Source organism: Larus michahellis, chromosome 1, assembly GCF_964199755.1.
Source record: "Larus michahellis chromosome 1, bLarMic1.1, whole genome shotgun sequence".
NCBI lineage: Eukaryota > Metazoa > Chordata > Aves > Charadriiformes > Laridae > Larus > Larus michahellis.
The window spans coordinates 97,503,766-97,522,184 of NC_133896.1; the positions used below are offsets into that span (position 1 = coordinate 97,503,766).

The following is an 18,419-nucleotide window of genomic DNA, read 5'->3' on the forward strand; positions in this document are numbered from 1 at the left end:
CTTGCGTGCCCTAATATTTCTGACAAACGAGGAACCAGACAAGCTGAGCAGTTAGGCCTTATCTACCCAAGTCAGAGATAACTAATGAAAAAGCACCATATCACTACGTATCAGCAGCACGGACTTTCATTTACTCTCAGATACTGCACAGAAGTACCACATTCCCTCTCACAGGGTTAGAATTGGCCCAGACATTGCAGAGAGGGAAAAGAAGCTGTCTTAGGAGGAAGGTGAAAAATTACTCATCAGCAAGAGAAAGAGGATTGTCTTGAACTACCACTGCTTTTTCAGTCATCCTGGCTTTAATCATCATTCTTGTTTCATTTTGTAAAGACTCCAATGCTGATAAAAGGAGTAGGTTGATCCCTATCACACACATGGTAAAAACAATAAAGAAACGATATTAGCAGATAACCCTGATCTTCAAGGAACTAGTGACTAGGGCTGTTTGCTGACCCAGCAAAGCCAGCCTGGGTAGAAGTACCTACATGGGGGGAGTGGGTGGGAAAGAAGCACAAAACAAAATGAAAAACCAGATGTGAGATAAAAAAGAAAAAAAAAAAAGGATATTTCTGTGTCATTCTCAACAACAGTATCTCACAGAACCCTTGCCATCACAGACTTAATCATTTTGTCAGGATTTGTTTTTTCTAAGATATATTTCTTCCATTAAGCATGGAGTAAGGAAATAAGGAGAGTTAAGGCCTCAGAATTAAACAATTTAGTCTTGGAACATTGTTTTCTAGATAAAACATATCAGTCAGTCTGGCTAGAATTGCAGTGATTTAGAAGAAATATGTGCAGCAGCTGAGAACTAATTAGAAATTATGGGGTGTTGCACCTACCCAATGATGAGCAGGAGAAAATTTAAAGTTAGTAGGAGCCCAAGAATTCAATTAAAACAAACATCTTTGTTTCTGGTGACGTTCCCCTGGAAACAGAACGATCTAGACACCACCTTTTCCTTCCCCAAGTAAAATTCACTTCAGACCATTCCCTCACTGTCCCATCAGATTCACACAACACTGAAAATTTCTGAGCTTTTTTTTATTATTTCATTTAAACAATAGGTTAGGGGCAAGATGGTAAAAGAGCAGCACCTTTTAAAAAAACCCTGTTGTGTGCTATATAGGATAAATAGGTGAGCTTTAAAAAAAGTTAAGTTTATATATGTACATATACACACATACACAAAATCAAATTAAAACCGAAAAACTTGGGAAGGGTCATTTTCAGCACAAGAGAGAGGGAAGCCTTATTTCACAGCAAGCAAAAGCACCACAAGTTAAGATCGGAGTGCACAATCACATGCAGTGCAGATACGAAACTAGCCTGGGTCCTGGAACCAGTGTAGCTAAGAGCAGCACAGAGCTCCTTGGGGGCTAACTTATCCCACTCCTCGGCAAACACGAGCGCAGACTCTACCTCAGGATGGTGTGCTGTGCAGGCACCCCCACAGCCGGCTGCTCTGCCTGCATCAGTTTTGCCAGAAGCCACAAAAAGTAGCAAACTAGTGAGAATAAGAGACCCAAAGCAAAGATACAGGACTGATTTAGCTACAGTACTTCCACAACAGGGGTTTCTGAGTTCCCCCATGTCTCTTGGGTGCTATCCATAGCTACTGCAGACAGTACAGCAGACAGCTCCTGATTATTTATTATTTGTGCACTGTGGTTCCCATTCTTGCCTACCTGCACTTTTTCTTTTCCTCTCTCTCTTCCCACCCCACAATACCACTCCTACTTCCTCCAGGCTGACAGGGTAATAAAATTAGGAAGGGGCATGTACACCTAATCAAGGGGATATTCAACAACCAAATGAAGCTTAAAAAATAATAATAACTCTTAAAAAAAAATATTTAAAAACAATGTTCAAGTTCTGCAGACTTCTGGCACAGTTTGGCCATTTAGCCCAGAGGTCTTTGTCTTCAGGGCCCACAGGCTAAATTGTCTCAACTTGCAAGAAGCATGCAGTACAAGGTAAAATTCTGACTAAAAGAAGAAAGTACTAAGGGTTGGGGGAGAAGAGGCCATAACATGGAAACCAAATACTTCGGTAGCAGCACTTAGGCTACACGGTACGCTTTCAAGAGAGTGAATTCCTTTCTGTTTGTGCGAGCCGCCCAGATGAAAAGAGCAGCTGCCATAAACTGCAAAGGTGCCGAGACACAGGCTAGGCAGAAGGACCAGCCGAATTCACCCCTCACATCATCAGGCAGGGGCAGCTTCTTATGGAGCAGCTCAATCCCAGCTACGTAGCAGCCAACCAGGCCCAGCGTACAAAGCCCTGGGGGAGGAAGCAGTACAGCGCAATGAGCTCACTGTTGGTGTTCTGGCTGTCGCCATGAGCTTCTGGAGGAGGAAGGGTAAGTTGGCAGGAGACCTACCTGCTAGGAAATGGAGGACTCCAGTGGCAATGGCAGGGTAAAGGCTGCGACAGGCACAAGCACAGAGCCCAATCAGAGCCCCAAAGCACATGAGGCCAAGGCTGACAAAGGGCAGGAGAAACTGCAATCGCCAGAGATCTGCATGTGAAAAACACACAAAGTTTGTTGAAAATGTACTAGAAACTGATCTTCTGCCACTATCTTACATTCCCTTCTACCCACACTGCTTCTGCTTCATCAGACACCCCACATTCACAGCTAAAAAGGACCAAAGGCCCCGTGAAAGTAGGAAGAACTTTGATTATTAACTCACAAATTCCTGTACTGCATTCACAGGCAAAACCTTTGCTAAAGCACTTAAGTTTTCCTTTTAAAGTCTGACCTACTGCCTGTGCTACTGTGAAGACCAAAAAAAAAAAAAAAAAAAAGCAGATGCTTCCTTCACCAGTGACTGTATTTGAGAAATGTCTTTTTTTTTGTTCCATCCTACTTGTTTACCTGCCAGAAATGAAAGATACTTACAAGTTCGATTCAAGTCTGTGCCACTATTGTGATTTCCAGGCTCTATGTACTTTTCCATAAACTGATCAGAGAGGGAAAAACTGATGCAGTTTGTAGTCATATCAGTTTCTGGGGGAAAAGAAAGAGAAAAAATTACCGTTAGGTGTCTCCCTCCCATTCCTTCAATTCCTCCTTTCCCAACCATTTAAGCTGTGCAGCTCCTCAGAGAAAAAAATTTAGAGAAAAAAAACACCTTAGAGAAAAAATTACCTCTGCAAACAGGTCTGTCACAATGTAGTTACTACAATGAGGGACAGCATTCAAACATGCAGAATCTTCAACCTCACCTGTGTTATCCACAGAGAACTGGGCCATGCTTGACAGACTGAGAAAGAAATGTGGCATACGATGCTCAACTATGTTGTTACACGTTCTTGTACTCAGAGTCGCTTAACTGAGCTGTTATTATCTCCATGTGCACAATGTGGTATCGTACTAAACACTTCATCCAAAAATGTGATAGAAAGGACTATTTAAAGGACAGAAAATATTTACTTCTCTATACTAAATTTCTCCTCTTCTTTGCCTCAGTTAAATTTTGCTTTGAGAATACTATTAATACTATTGATCAGAGCTGGTTTAAGCACCTTCCAAAATCAGTATTCTCATTGGAGAAAAAAAAAAAAAAAAGTATTTAACAAGGTGGTTTTTCTCCAGAGAAAGTGTTTAAACTACCTTTTTTTTTTAAGAGCGTTCAAAATTAAGAGCTTCACACACACAATATGTGTCCGAAATCTACTTTGAAGCAATTAAAACAATTGCTTACCACACTTTTTTAGCCCCCAAACATCGTGAAAAAGAATACAAGTACTTCATTCCATATCCAGCACTATGGTACAAGGAATCCAAAATGTCCCATTGTTGCATCACCACGTTTGTGAGCAAAATGAACGACTAGCTAAAAGAAACAAGTGCCCCCTTGATAAAGTGTTATCTTTATTCCATTGCTGGATCCCAGGACCCCTCCTAAAAAGACAGTGATTGGCAGAGCAACTATAACTGCATCCTCAGGCAGACAGCAGATGCAAAAGAAAATCAAGTTATACCGGACTAAATTTAGATCAAGTATCATGTGTCAAATTCAGAGTCTGTAGTGCTGACAGCCATAGACCATTTTGCCTTTCGCTGCTTTAAAAATTTAGACTGTCTTCATTAAAAAAACCCAAACACATAAGCTAGAAGTAAGCCTTCTGGAGGAACAAAATGGCATGAATACATTGTGAGGAAGTTAGCACATACCACCCCAGGCAAGTGAGGGAAGTGTTAATTGCTCTGGAGATACCTGGTGGGCTGTACCAGTGAGAGTTTTTGGGTATAGTGATACACCTCCGCCACAATCCAACCGTGCCGTTGCACCGGAAGAGCGCATCTGTGTAGGTCTTCTCATCTGCCTCTTCGCTGACAAATTCATCCCAGATGCTCCTACCAGCTTCACTGACATTCTCAGCTGGGGACATGGTGTGGTATTCGTACCAAAAGTCAGTGCCAATGGAAGCTGCCATATAGATGGTGGAGATGAGGCTGAGAACACAAGCAATTACGAGCGCCGTAGCAAAACGGTTATCCATCATTGCGCCCTTGCTGCTGTAAAGAAAGAGAAGGCCAAGTAAGTCCTCTAACAGTAAACACAAAGTTATCCTAGCAGTGTCAAACTCATGATATCATTTCTCTTATGCAACATATGCATGTCTTCCTTCTCCAACATGCTGGGATCAAAGGAACAACTGAACAAGTCTACAGTACTAGTCAGCATCCGCTGGATCTGGAGGTTCAGGCATGGATATTGCCCTTCTCCCAGCCACTCTTCGCTGGCTACTCTCTCTGAGACAGCAGTGACACAGCAACAGCAACTCTGTCCCCAAAGCAGATGGCACAGCTCACTGCCATTTGTGATCCTGATTGTAGAGAACCACAGAGAATCCATCCACAGCGCCCAGGCAGAAGACTTATCTTTCCTTAAGAGATTACCAAGGGTAGAAGTTATTTTTAGCCTACCATCCCATACGGCTTTCACAGCTTGTGTTTACAGCAAAGATAAGAACCAGAAGCATGCCAAAAAAGCTCTTCCAGACTGCTCACAAAGGGCAACCATGCCAAGATGCCAGAACGCCTTTAGGGAAACAGAGAAATGTATCTATGCACTAGAGACAGAACACAAAGGATGCACTGCAAGACAAATTTGGAAATGATGATAAATGTTGCAATAATTAAAACAATGGGGGGAGGGGGAGGCATGCCTGTTCCACGGGAACAAAATGACAAGATCTTCCAAAACTGAAAGGCCTGCATGCACTGTCATTAGGAGCCTGCTCCGGCTCCTGGGGGTCATCTATGCCCTCCTTTGCAGGGTCATGCTCAAAAACTGTGCAAATTCAGCGTCAAAGGAGGCATGGGAAAATACAGATACCACACATGCTTACACTTATGACAACACTGACTTTAATGAGTAATTGATTGATAATACATGGAATGTTTTGCAGATAGTGCAATACATCAGAGGAAACTCAGATGCCTGTTGTGCTCATGCATTTTCTATGTTTGATTGAATTTTTGGATTATGATGAATCAGGCTTGATGCACTGGCCAAAAACAATTAAAAAAACCCAACAAAACAATTGAAGTTAACTCAGCAGCTAGAGCTAGTCTGGTTACATGAGCTACTATCTAATCAGCTCTTGTCTATTGCTTGTTCTGCCTCCCTTCTCCCACATACTTTGATCAAAATATTTTGGTCTAGCTCCTTTGCAACTGAATGAACCACAACTGGCAACAGCAAATGCCTTAAAACACAATATTCACAAGGAAAAAAAAATGAGCACTCAAGTCAGACCTGCCAATAAGAAATTCTGAACTATGAAACAAAGTGCAAATTAAAGCAGGGAGTTTCAAAGGCACTGATATTTGCTGCTAACAATGCCATTCTTATTTCTCTTCCCTCCTATCTGCTCCTGTATTTGGCTGAAACTAGCTAACAGGGTTAGGGAGGAGAGAGGATGTGTACCCATATCATCCCCTATGCTTAATTTCCATATTCAAGGAGGGATATCACAGAGATTGTGCCTCATTTAACTGCACCCTTAGCAACAAGTAAGAATAGAACTGATTTTTGGTGAACTGACAAGCAGCACCCATTTAAAATACTGCAAAGTTTGCATACCACAACTGTACTTAAGTAATAATCCACAAGCTGTGAACTCATAAGCTAGGACAAACATTGAGGGGGAGAAAACATTGTATCTGGGCTTATTCACCTAGAAAACCTAGAATCAAGTCCAGACTTGAAAGAAAATACTATGTGCAGTGTTAATTCTTGGTTATGTACTTATACTCTCCTTCAATACCCTAGCATCTAGCTCAAGGTACACAGGACATTGCATGCGCATAATAGGGAGAGAAGAAGCTGCTGTATAGGGCTGACCTCACTATTCATCCTCACTGAGTTCACTGAGGGATCCCCTCCCCTTCACAAACTTCTCACAAAGCAAACAGAGCAAGTGGCATCTCCAGGGACAAAGCTGTGCTGCCCTGCCCCTGCTCAGCTGAGCTCAGAACAGAGCAGATCCTCTGGGAACTAACTCACTCTCAGGGCAAGCAGCAGAACAGGCGGGCAAGCAGGCTAGTCTGGATTTTCCACCCTATTGCAGTCATGTTCACTGCGAGAGGAACCCTCTGCAACAGACTCCTCTCTTTAAAAAGGGCTCTGTCTGGAAGGAGGAATCGCAAGAACCTAAAAGCTCCATTCTCACAGTAGAGTCCGACAAAAAAGAACGTAAGCAGGACGTTATTTTCTCTTTGCTGCCATTGCCTTTAATATAAATGCTTACAATAATGAAGTCCTATCAACTTTGTACCTAACATATAGAAAGAAAACAACTGGCTCAAAAAAAATAACCTTAATTTCAGAAACAACATCCCTGCTGCCAGCTGCAGAACACTGGTGCTGGAAATATTAAAACACAAGCACACACTTCTCGATAGCTTTCTGTGCATTGGCGTACAGTGGACTTGACAGAGTTGATGCCAGCTGGCAACCAAGAGCCATTCACAAGCAAAATGACGGATTAAAAAAATCAAACAGTGAATTAAAAGACTGTCACTACTGTCTTGGTAAAAGGGTCATGGCTATCTATGTTCAATCCTTGCAATGCACAGCTCCTGGGATAGTTAGAAACCAGCTGAGGTGGCTACAGTCCCCAGTGGTTTTGTGTGGCATTTGTCCCAGAAAGAACACACATAGATTTTCAGTATGGACAAGACAGTGCCAGGGCAAGAGCACACCCCCAGTTCCTTATAATAAAGGTCCCCTCAATGCTTCTGCCTAACACTTCAACTACTTACAGAAGCGATGAAGAACTCTACAACACTTTAGGCAAATTTTGAAATAGGAGTTCTTCCTGCCACACTGTTGCTGACTACTTTGCCCATTCATTGTGTATATCCAATGCATATTCATTTACAGTAGACACACCCCCCAACTTAAATGAGGTGTCCTTTGCTCTGTTAAAGAGAGAATCATCCTTCAAGCCCCAGGCAGAGCTCAATGGCAGCTGAAAGCATAGTCAGTAAAAAATAGCTACCAGAGAAGACCGTGAAGAAAGACACAAAATGTTTACGAGATTATGCCACACTTTGCAAAAAGTTCTATGCACAGCAATATGTACGAGATGCTTAGAATAAGCTATACAGTGAATATAAGACAACACAGGCAGCAGTAAACAGGCACTCAAGCAGAAGTGCTTCACAGGATATTGTACTCATTTTTGAAAGAGGCGAGACACATAAAAATTTCAAAGCGCCAGCTCATAAAGGAGAAGGCAAAGGCCAAACTAGCAGCAACATTCAAAGGAATGACTAGATCTATGCACCCCACAGAAGGGGAAAACAGGGCAAGTCAGCAGAGTTGAAAAAGAAAAAACACAGAACAGCACAAGAGCTAGTACTGTGGTAAATAATCAACCACAAGACTGGAGAATGGAGAAGCATTTTAAGAAGTTATTGTACCACGGCAGAGGGGCACACCAAAATATGCATATTTTTATCCTGTTACAGTAATCACTCCCTTCAGCCAATAGCTGGCCACCACACTTAAGACTAAACTCCTTTTACCTGACATCACAAAAGAGCAAGGCTGCATTTGCTGGCATTTTCTCAGAAAACACGCTTGCAATCTGACTGCTCTTTGGGAAAGGAGAATAGGCAGAAGGCCTAAAAGAAGGTGTAAATGTGGGGAGAGGGCTGGCAACGCTACGGAGCAGGATCCTCCTTTTAATACTCAGGGCAACAGAGGGTTAGGAAAAGAACACTACCAAACACTTTTTTTTACCTTCAGAGGTCTTCAGAGTCCCTCAGGGCACACCTCTCCAATGCTTCCAGGTCACTTCAGAGACACAGTGTTGCTTGTGTCTTGTGGCAAGCGGAAGGCATGAAATACAAACTTCCTATCTGCCCTAACTGTTCCATTCATTCCGTTTCTTCACCACCACCAGTTCCCAAAAAGCAATCTAGAAGTAGAAAGCAAACCAAATAGTCTGAGATCATCGTTTCATTTTGAAATTATTTAACAGGCATCTCATTAAGAGAAAAAAGAAAAATAAAAAAGGGGGGGAAGTGGGGGAATGACTGCAGGAGCCCTCATGCCGGCAGCACCATGCCCCACCAGGATCAGCCCCGCACAGGGGCAGACATGCAGGGCCGGGTTCAGCGACCGGGTTCAGCGAACGGCTCTCGCTCCGTTCAAACGCGGAGCCCCACAGCCGGTCGGTTACCAGGGCCGCCCCCCGGCACCGGTACCCCCCGCAGCCCGCCCGAGCCCTGCCGACACGCTTCACCGCCCGCCGCCACGGACGGAGGCGGAGGCCGGGCCGGGCCGGCCGGACCGTCTCCACAGAGCCCGACCGGCCGCCCCGGCCTCTCAGGTGACAGCCCTGTGAGGGGAAACTGCCGCCCGGCACCAAACCCCTAGAGAGCGCCTCAGTCCCCCCACCCGCTCCAACGGTTATAACAGCCCGCTCCAACGGTTACAACCGCCGCGGCCCAGCCCGGCCCGACGCCTCACCCACCGCCCATCGCCGCCTCGCACCCCCGGCCCGGCCCCGCCGCACCGCTTCCGCCCCGCCGTGCCCAGCGAGAGGGTAACGCCCCGCCCCGCTGCCCGGGGCGCCCTGGGGGATGTAGTTCACCCGCCCTCTCCCGAAACGGCGACGAGGCGCCCGGCCCGGCGGCACCACGGGAGCTGTAGTTCTCCCCGTCAGCATCGCCGCCATGCCGGCTGGGAGTTGTAGTCTGCCGCCGCCACCGCGGGCCACCAACCCTCACCTTTCGACGCCCACGGGCAACCCTCCTCGCCTCCCTCCCCTCAGCCACCGGTGGTGCCCGGCACCCCGCCGGCTCCTGCAGGCTCCAAAGCCGGGCCCTGCCACTGACATAGGGCTGGCTCTGCTGGGATGGCGTCAGCCCAGTCCCACGCCGCCACACCTCAGCACCGCACCTCACACCACCCTCGCCCGCTGATTCATAAAATCATAAAGTTGGAAGGGACCTTACAGATCATCTAGTTCCAACCCCCTGCCATGAGCGCCATGGGCAGGGACACCTCCCACTAGACCAGGTTGCTCAAAGCCCCATCCAACCTGGTCTTGGAACACTTCCAGGGATGGGGCATCCACAGCTTCCCTGGGCAACCTGTTCCAGTGTCTCACCACCCTCAAGGTCAAGAATTAACTCTGATTAATGCTGACATTGCAGGCCTGCAAGACACGGGCACTTGGGGATCTGGAGTCATGGTCCCAAAGTCCCATACCTGCTGTAACAGCCACGAGTTTTTACAGAAGCACAAAACCCCCCTACCTTTACAAACTCTGATTTCTGCAATTTCTATTATTTGGTCTGCCCTTGCAGCCATAAATCTCATATTTCTTTCTTTTTTGCTTGATTGCTTATAAAAATGTGATGCAATATCCTGTCTGACTGACTTGGGAAAACACCAACTAAGGAAAAGAAAAAGGTTCAGTAAAAATCGCAAAAATTGGCAACACTGGCTCCATGCCCCAAGCTGGACATTTCCCCCCATCCCTGGTACACGTACCCATGCAAATTACAAAAGGACTCTTAAAAGTGGTTAACAACTCCCCCGCTGAGAGACCACCACACCCAGTTTTGATTTTACCAACCTCCAAACTCGCAAACAAATACACAGAAAAACCAGAATCACGCCTGAGGTTTTCACATCTCTCAGGACTTCTGGGGAACAATCCCGACCAACTCCTCTCCCAGAGCAGCTAGGAAGCATTTTCGCAGCAAGGTAAGAAGCTAGGATGGCAAAGGTGAAAGCAGTGATATAAGAAACTTCTCTGACTTGATGTGACAAAATATATTTTTTTTTTATTTTAAAAAATAATTAGAAATTATATTTAATTAAGAAACCTCTGTCTATATGTCCCACCTTCCCAGATCATGGAACCATTTCACCAACACCTCATAATGTGACTGTCTGCAAGGACACATTCTGGAGTCTAAACTGGGATTTACGCTAGAGACTAAAATACTTAACATCTTTATCGACGGCCTGGAAGAAAGCAGCAGTATCTCTGATAAACTTCACAGATGACACAAGGCCTGGGGGAAGTGTAAATAATGACATGGAGAGGGCACTGGTACAGGGTGACCTGATCATTTGGTAGCCGGGGGCAAGCAAACATGCATTTCAATAAGGTCATTGATGAGCTCATTCATTTAAGAGCAAAGAGTGGAGGCTGTAGTTACGTGACATAAAACTTTATCCTGAGAAGCACAAAATTAAAAGGAAAAACGGGTCATGGTGGATTACCAACTGCCAAGATGGTGCTGTGGCCAAAAACCACAATTTTCCTGCAACCTCAGATGTATAAACAGAGAAATCACAGGGAAGAAAGAAGCTGTATCACATCTAGAGTTGCTGCTGGCTGCTGAAATAACACCTCTAGTTTTGACACATTGATAAACTAGAGAGAAACCTGAAAAGGGACATGAAAATCACTGAGCAATTAGAAAACCTCTCTCAGTGAAATGTATCATGGAAGGTCAGTCAATTTAATTTATTGAAAAGAGGGCTAAGGAGTTGTAAAACCATAAAATACATGTAATGGCAATAGGGAACAAAAAAAAATAAAATCGGTTAATCATTTTTTCAGCATACCTGGCAAAACTATCAGAAGTTGAAGCTAGGGAAAAAAAAAAAAGAAAAAGAAAACCAACGAAACCCCTCTGTGTTCTAAGCTGTGGGATAAGCAGAATTGGAAATGTTTACTGTAAATCGTAGTGAATTATCTAACACTAGCAAATCTATAGGTTTTTCCCCTAAAAGATCTAATCTCGTAAAAACGAGAAACAACTCTGCAAAATTCTGCAGCCATTGCTACTTCAATTATTGAATTAGACTACAGTGACCTCTTCTTCATAATCTGCCCTAATCAATATGATGTGTACAGCTGCTCGAAAATAGCCAGAGGGAAGAGATGTGTTTTCATTTTATTTATTTAATTTCAAATACTCTCTACAGATTTTACCTGGATTTTTTTTTGTCTGGAAAAATACCCTTCCATATGGTAAGAGTAACCCAATAAAAACATTACAAATGAACACACAGTCATTCATTGGTAACACCTATCTTTTTTCATTTTCTCTTCTTTTCACACCTCCTCAGCATGCCTCAGCAGAACCACTCGTCCATCGGTTTAGGTACAGAACAGGATCATGTGGGAAGGTTTTCAAAGTAAAAGTTTGCTTTCCCACGCAGAAACTGTGGCAGCTTGCACGTGGAAGCATGAAGGGAATAACGCTGATGGCTATAGCTTAAATGCTGTTCCTGCTTTTTGCAAAACTGACGTTTCTTTGATAGCAGACCTGGATCACGTGCACTCGTTAGTACCTCTAACAGAAGTTCTCAGGCACTGACAGAGAGTTTAACATTAGAGTGCTGCAAACAAAACCCTAGCATGTCACAAAAACATTGTGGCATACAAAATATGTGTCATTTTAGCTCTCACAGTCTAAGGAAATAAGTAATCATTTGTAGGAGGCGGCACTACCTGTATTAAATGAAGCTGATACAGGATGAGAAATGAAAAAACCTTTTTCATCTATCACATTCGCTTTAGAACTTATTGATTCAGACCTGAAAAAGGTGTCTGCCTGTTTCTTCCAGTACCGCTAGCTAATTTACTGCAAGATACTGCCTCTCCCAACAAATATTCTCTTTGTAATAATAATAAGGGTAGTTTTAGGTTTTGTGTTTCAGGCATCTACGCACATTTCGCATAGCCAGAATAAGCAGAAAATCCCATGCATCCCCCTCAGACCTCTCTACAGTCTCCCTGGTTTTATTTCTGCCTTCTGTATTTTTCTATCTGTGCCACAGAACATGGTAGGCTAAGAAAACCCTGCCACAACTATAATTTTCACAGAGAGAAGACCTTCTAGATGTGCTTCTTCCAAATAAAATGGATAACGCAGGTTCGCTTTAGTGACACCCACTTGTCGTCTAAATTAGTGGTCTTCAAACCTTTTTACCATGGACCCCAACACGTAAAAACATTTCGAGCATGCACCCCTATGACATGCATATTTTTTAAAAGTATTATATACATGTACTACTGTGCTAATATATTATTGGTATATAGAATACTAGTTAATATATGAACATACACAAAAATATAAATTAAAAAAGGATGAGATAAAGAGGATATAAACACTATTTAAAAAATAGTTTTATTTTATTAGGTGTACAAAAAATATTTTCTCCCTAGATCCCACTTTGGAGACTGTTTCTCAGAATGAAACTATTTTGACCTATCCCGATGCATTATTTCAGGGCCCACAATTTTACTTGAACCAGTTCTACCCTCTCCTCTTTGTTCAGGGGTGAAACTTCTGTAGGTTAGCATTCCTCTGGTTACCTCAGAGCCTGCCTTCACCTAGGTTATAGCATAGTAAGGCAGTTTCAGCCAATTTGGTGGGGGGTTTTGGTTGTTTTTTTAATTACGTCTGCAAATCTCTATTCCTTACAGAAGGTTTTTGAAGCACAATCATTTAGAAACTACTACACTTTCTTTTAAAGCCAAATGAACCTCTGTTCCTTCTCAGCACTTACCATCACTAATAATTTACGGATATGTAGCTTATTTTATCTAGATCTCTGTGCTTATATAAAAGTGTATATGCAAGTTGCAATAAAACCACAATTATACTATCGGTAAAATAGAAAATGTAAAAAAATTGGAAAAAACAAGCCCCACTCCTTGCTACCAGAAATGCTTCAATTGCAGAAACGTGTAAGGGGAAAGTGCGTGTGTAACAAACTAGATCATTAACCCTACATACTTCCTGTGCAGATTGTCCTCCTGCGCATCTCTTTTACTGATTTTGCCACAAAATTAGAAGGCTACAATAAAACATGTATCACAAGCGTTACAGAACTGTGAACAAAAGACATGAAATCTCTTCCCTTGCTCCTGTTGAAAGACTTCAGTATTTCCTATGAGGAAGATTTAAGGAATGGTACAAACACTGACATAACAAACTTCACAAGTGCATTTTAGAAAGGCAGGACCATCAGAGAAACATAAGCTTTAAAGCAGAACTGGCCAAATTCACGGCCACGATGACAGTTGCGAGCGTGTGGTTACAAAAGCTTTTAGGTTCACAGTCAGGTTTAAAACTATTCAGAACCCCACGGCTGCATTTTCTCAGACTGCCTCAGCAGAGCTCCGTCAAGGGCTGGACAAGATGGGTACCCTGAACGGAAGAACGTACACCCAAGGCAAGCCCCAGTAGGTGTTGCTTCAGCAGAAGATTTTGTTCAGGAAAAGGGTTTACATGTGTCTGGTGAGGCCTGGGAGGAGGAAAGTGCTGGGGAAATCTCTGAGAGGGGTGAGAACAGGGTAGAGGCTGTCCTCCTGGTGACAAAATATCTCACTACATCTCTTGGATCTTAGCACATCACATGCTGAGCTTTCTGGAATATCTATGCAGATGTGTTATGAGGGGAATTTCTGTGTGCTCCGTATTTTTGAGAGCTTGGCTCTACTTTAGCGAAATGAGCTCTGGCAAGAGTGAAGCTACGTCAAGTCTACATGAAGTCCTAAGTCAATCAATACCACATAAAAAAAACCCCAAGGCTTACAGACTAACAACAAATATGCCTGTTGCTGCTTCACTTGGATAATTACAGATCACTTCATTATTCACGACAATGCTTCATACTATTTTTGCAAATCTTCTGTCCAGACAGGGAAGTGTCACATCTGTCATAGAGCAACGCACAGCAACATCCACAAGTCTATTTAGAGCATTCACAAAATACAGAACATATTGAAGAGAACAGAGTTGATCCCTGCTGGAAAAGGTTTACTATCTTAATTTTTTATTTAGTAAATAAGGCTACTAAACTGCAGGTAGATAACAAAGTGAGGAACTGCAAACACAAGAATACATGGACATATGCTTATTTTTATGGTTACATTAAGCTTTTTAAAAAGTTACTCACTTTTTTGTCTGCTCTGGGATGGGGGGAGGGAGGGAGCAAATTTCGAGGAGGAGTATGTAGTGGTGTGAGATGGAGGGAAGGATGATAGGAAGGCAGCTGTATATCACTAACTCCTTATTAGATATCAGTGTATCTACACAAGAGATACCTAAATATCCCTTGATCCAGCAGCCAGTCGTTTAATACAAAGCTGGCTGCTTTGCCAGGCGCCTGAAGTCTACCAGGTACCTGCTGCACAGGAGCATATAGTCTGGGCACTGTCAGAGTGAATCAGACTACATGGGATGGGACAAATTTGCTGTCCACGCGATTTGGCGTTGCTCTCTGCCTGTGGAGATATACATGGATGCAATCTATCTGGCTGGGGCTCGAGCATGCTCTGGTAAGTGATTTGCTCAAAGCTTTGAGAATCCTGAAGACGCGCCTGGTCTGTGAACATGCAGGTGGGAGGGAGAGGAAGGAAAAGATGAAATTAACTGCAGAAGAGAGGAAGGATGATGAAGACCAGTAGTAGAAGTTTCAAATTAGTAAGCACTGCACGAAGCTGTAATAAAATCGGTAGCTTAAAAAGTGAGAATCTTCATTCGATTGACGTAACACTGAAAAGGCTGTCTGTAAGGCAAGCCACAACTGAAGCGATATTGATAGTGTGAAGGAAAGATGAGGAAAATCATCTCCGTAAGAGAAGTTCTTCAAGAGAAGCAAGCACTTTACATAACAAGGGCTCAGGAGCCATGTGGGCTTCACAATCAGAAGGAGAAGGAACAAATCAGTGCTCCAGAGACCAGGACTGTGGCCGATAAGGAAGCCTGTGCACGGATGGGAACATCAAGTCCAGTTTCAAATTGCAGAAAAATATACGACATGCTGTAAAACTGTCCTCCGAGTTCCTAATACATTAATAAAGCTGGGTATGGGGAGCCCAGGGCCAGGGGAACTGGAGAGGCTGCAGGGCAGGAGACGGGCACCAGCAAAGCAGTGGAGAGCCTGGGACTGACACAGAACAACTAACTACAGGGCAGAATGGAGATGGTAGTTTGAAATGTTTTTCCCTAAATATGTTCGTATGAGAAAATTACTCTCAACAAAAAACAACAATCATAAACGGACAAAGAAAGCAAAAACCTCCAGGCCTCAGAAAAGTTGAACTTGCCCTGAAAACCAATTTATATAAAATGCTTTGAGTAAAGATAAAAAATGTGGCACCTGAATTTACCATTCTCTGACTTCTTCTGAGCTAGTACAATCTCAAACCTCTGCAAACTAGCAATATCCTGTTTTAGAAAATAAAAAGTTCATAATCTTGAAAACTACTTTCCCTCCCCCCAAAATAAAAGCAAAACCTGAACCTGGTTCGCTTATACAGGCAAAGGCAAAATGAAGATAAAATCAGTAAAACTAAACCTGATTTTAAAAAAAGAAGCAAGTGTTTATTCTGAAGACAGGGTTTTGACTAATCAGAGACTCGTTGCTTGTCCGTTGCCTATGTGATTGGCTAAAAGTATATAGATCACCCCCCCAAAACCACTTTTCTCCTCCTCCCTCCCCCTACTCCTCCCCCCTCACTCGCTAACATGTTTTTAAAGAAGAGTTTGAGGGGAAGATTAGGGGGAGCTCAGAGCCTTCCTCAGAGCGGGGATGAGGACAGCTTGGCCAGAAATGGAACTCACCCAGCTTTCGCCCGTGACTGCAGTCACTTTCAACATTGACGACTACTACTACTACGATGACAACTGCCAGTATCAGCATCTGCAACATATGGCTACTTTCCTTCCTATCCTATACACTGCTGTGTTCCTGGTGGGCATTGTTGGCAACTCCATCTTGATAGCAGCCTTGGTCTTCAAGCGACGGGTCCAGAGGCTGATTGATGTCTTCATCATCAACCTCGCTGCTTCTGACTTCATCTTCCTCATCACGCTGCCATTCTGGGTGGACAAGGAGGTGTCAGATGGGAGCTGGAGGGTAGGATCTTTCCTCTGTAAAGCCAGTTCCTATGTCATCTCAGTCAACATGTACTGCAGCATCCTCCTCCTCACTTGTATGAGTGCTGACCGGTACCTTGCGATCATGCATCCCTCTATCGCCAGACGGGTCAGAACAAGATCCTATTCCAGTGGACTCTGCATCTGTGTCTGGTTATTATCCTGCTGCTTAGGGATGCCAACTCTTTTGTCCAGAGAACTGAAGAAGCAATACGGAAAGACTTACTGCACAGACAAAGCTGTGACAGAAAGCAAACAGGTCGTATCACTGATGCTTTTAATCCTGGCCTTCTTCTTCCCACTGTTGAGTATCTTAACCTTTTACTGCTCCATCACCAAGAGACTCTGTGTGCATTATCAGAGAGCGGGGAAACATGATAAGAAACTGAGAAAATCCATCAAGATCGTCTTCATTGTAGTGGCGGCTTTTGTTATCTCCTGGGTTCCCTTCAATCTTTTCAAGCTTATGGCCATTCTTTTGGGACTCCTGAAGCAGACCGACTGTTTTCCTGACATGATTGCCCAGCTGGGCATGCAGGTGAGCAGCCCTTTTGCTTTTGCCAATAGCTGTGCCAACCCTTTCATTTACTATTGCTTTGACAACTACATCCGCAGAGCCATGCTCCGGTGCCTGTGCCCATGGGTGAAAATCAGCAGCAGTGGCAACAACTCAGATACTCTGGACACTCGCCTGAGCCACTCCTTATCCAATTTTGTTGCGGGGGAGTATGCCGCTAGGAAGAGGAAGCGCTCTGTTTCTCTCTGACTGGGAGCCAGGACTGCGGAAGAAGGAACTTCTCTCTCCAAAGATGGCAGGAAAAGAAAAAAGCGAGAGAAGCTGAAAAAAAGAAACAAGCGACAGAGACAGAGGTGCAAGTGTAATCCAGCTGGCACTTCAGGTGGGAGGAAAGCTGCTTCCCTTTAAATGTAGATAAATGGAATAGGAAACCTTAACCACTGAATTATGGTTCACAGTGATCGCCATGTCACTGCATGGTGTAAATCTGAAACCATTGTACCGAGAAACATCCACAAAGGCTTACACTGGAACCCCAGTGCAAGTGCTACAAACTACAGAAAAGAACCATGTGATTCAGTCAAAGCTGTTCCGAGGCAAGCTTTGAACTTAAAAGTATATAGGTTTTTATTCCACGCAGTGCAAGAACAACAACGCAAGAGAAATGTTTCTTCTCTTTCGTTCCTAGCTTACCCACAAACGTGTTGCAATGTCCTCAAAGTGACATCAATTCTGGGTTTTTGGAGGTTTTCTGAATTTAGAAATCCAATGTTTTAATGAATTTGTGTGTTACCGGTTCTCAGAACTTAACTCTTGTGCATTTTTCTTTAAGTCTCAGCTTCTTATTATGGCATTAAATCTTACTTTTAATCACAATATTTAAATAAAGTTTCTAGCCCTTGTGGTTTCAGAAAAAAGATAATTTGAAGGCAGAGAAACCAGAGGACAAGCAAAAGAAATCCTGCATTTAACCCTTTTCTTAAAGGAAAAAAAAAAACAACAAAAAACACTCGTGCTTTTTAAGACTTTTTTGAAGATCTGACACAATTTTTGACTGCTTGGGTTGTCGTATAATGGTACGACATTGTGTGCCGTTCAAAGTCCGGGTCTGCTTTGTTTAGGTGCAACCAGTTTATGTAAAGTCATATGCAGTAGGGCTACTTTCTCCCACTGGAGTCAAAGTCAAATGCACATGTGCCTGAAAAGCAAAATTAGCTAGAGTTTCACAAACTTTTGAGTGATTCTCCGTGAGAAGCACAGAGAATCACCGCGAATGCTAAGAAACCTGGCGTGCAGGGATGCTCACAGAAAAGGAATTCAGAAGGACCAATGTTTTAATTCATTTACAGAATTGAGCTCTATAAATAAAACAGCTCTATAAAGCTGCCTCATTCCTATCCAGCAATCTTTGGGAAATGAAAAAGTCTTGCATGTAATATGCTGTGCAAG

At 43.5% G+C, this 18,419-nt stretch overlaps 2 protein-coding genes across 5 annotated transcripts; one reads left to right on the plus strand and one right to left on the minus strand.

Annotated features, from left to right (window-relative positions):
* Positions 1-288: 288 nt before the first annotated feature.
* Positions 289-9,069, minus strand: CLDND1 (claudin domain containing 1). Of its 4 annotated transcripts, none has more exons than XM_074594727.1 (6): positions 9,007-9,069; positions 8,271-8,448; positions 4,230-4,528; positions 2,909-3,016; positions 2,387-2,524; positions 289-2,286 (listed from the first exon to the last, which is right to left on the minus strand). In XM_074594727.1, exons 3-6 carry the CDS (start codon positions 4,516-4,518, stop codon positions 2,066-2,068), a joined length of 756 nt encoding a protein of 251 aa, XP_074450828.1. In that variant the 5' UTR covers positions 4,519-4,528; positions 8,271-8,448; positions 9,007-9,069; the 3' UTR covers positions 289-2,065. The 4 variants fall into 4 exon arrangements, with proteins under 4 accessions (XP_074450828.1, XP_074450802.1, XP_074450819.1 ...); XM_074594701.1 differs by having other exon boundaries at positions 4,230-4,531; XM_074594718.1 differs by having other exon boundaries at positions 637-2,286; positions 4,230-4,531; positions 9,003-9,048.
* Positions 9,070-16,106: 7,037 nt separating this feature from the next.
* On the plus strand, positions 16,107-17,219 carry GPR15 (G protein-coupled receptor 15). Its single transcript, XM_074572821.1, has one exon. It carries the CDS (start codon positions 16,107-16,109, stop codon positions 17,217-17,219), a length of 1,113 nt encoding a protein of 370 aa, XP_074428922.1.
* The last annotated feature ends 1,200 nt before the right edge of the window (positions 17,220-18,419 follow it).

What these genes read in the sequence shown, in the direction of transcription:
- CLDND1 (XM_074594727.1), bottom strand. Translation starts at nt 4,518, where the DNA reads ATGATGGATAACCGTTTTGCTACGGCGCTCGTAATTGCTTGTGTTCTC. An exon ending in CACAGACTTGAATCGAACTT is followed by an intron (nt 2,525 to 2,908) that starts GTAAGTATCTTT and finishes TTTCACATGCAG; the next exon opens with ATCTCTGGCGATTGCAGTTT. An exon ending in AGTCCTCCATTTCCTAGCAG is followed by an intron (nt 2,287 to 2,386) that starts GTAGGTCTCCTG and finishes TTCCTCCCCCAG; the next exon opens with GGCTTTGTACGCTGGGCCTG.
- GPR15 (XM_074572821.1), top strand. Translation starts at nt 16,107, where the DNA reads ATGAGGACAGCTTGGCCAGAAATGGAACTCACCCAGCTTTCGCCCGTG.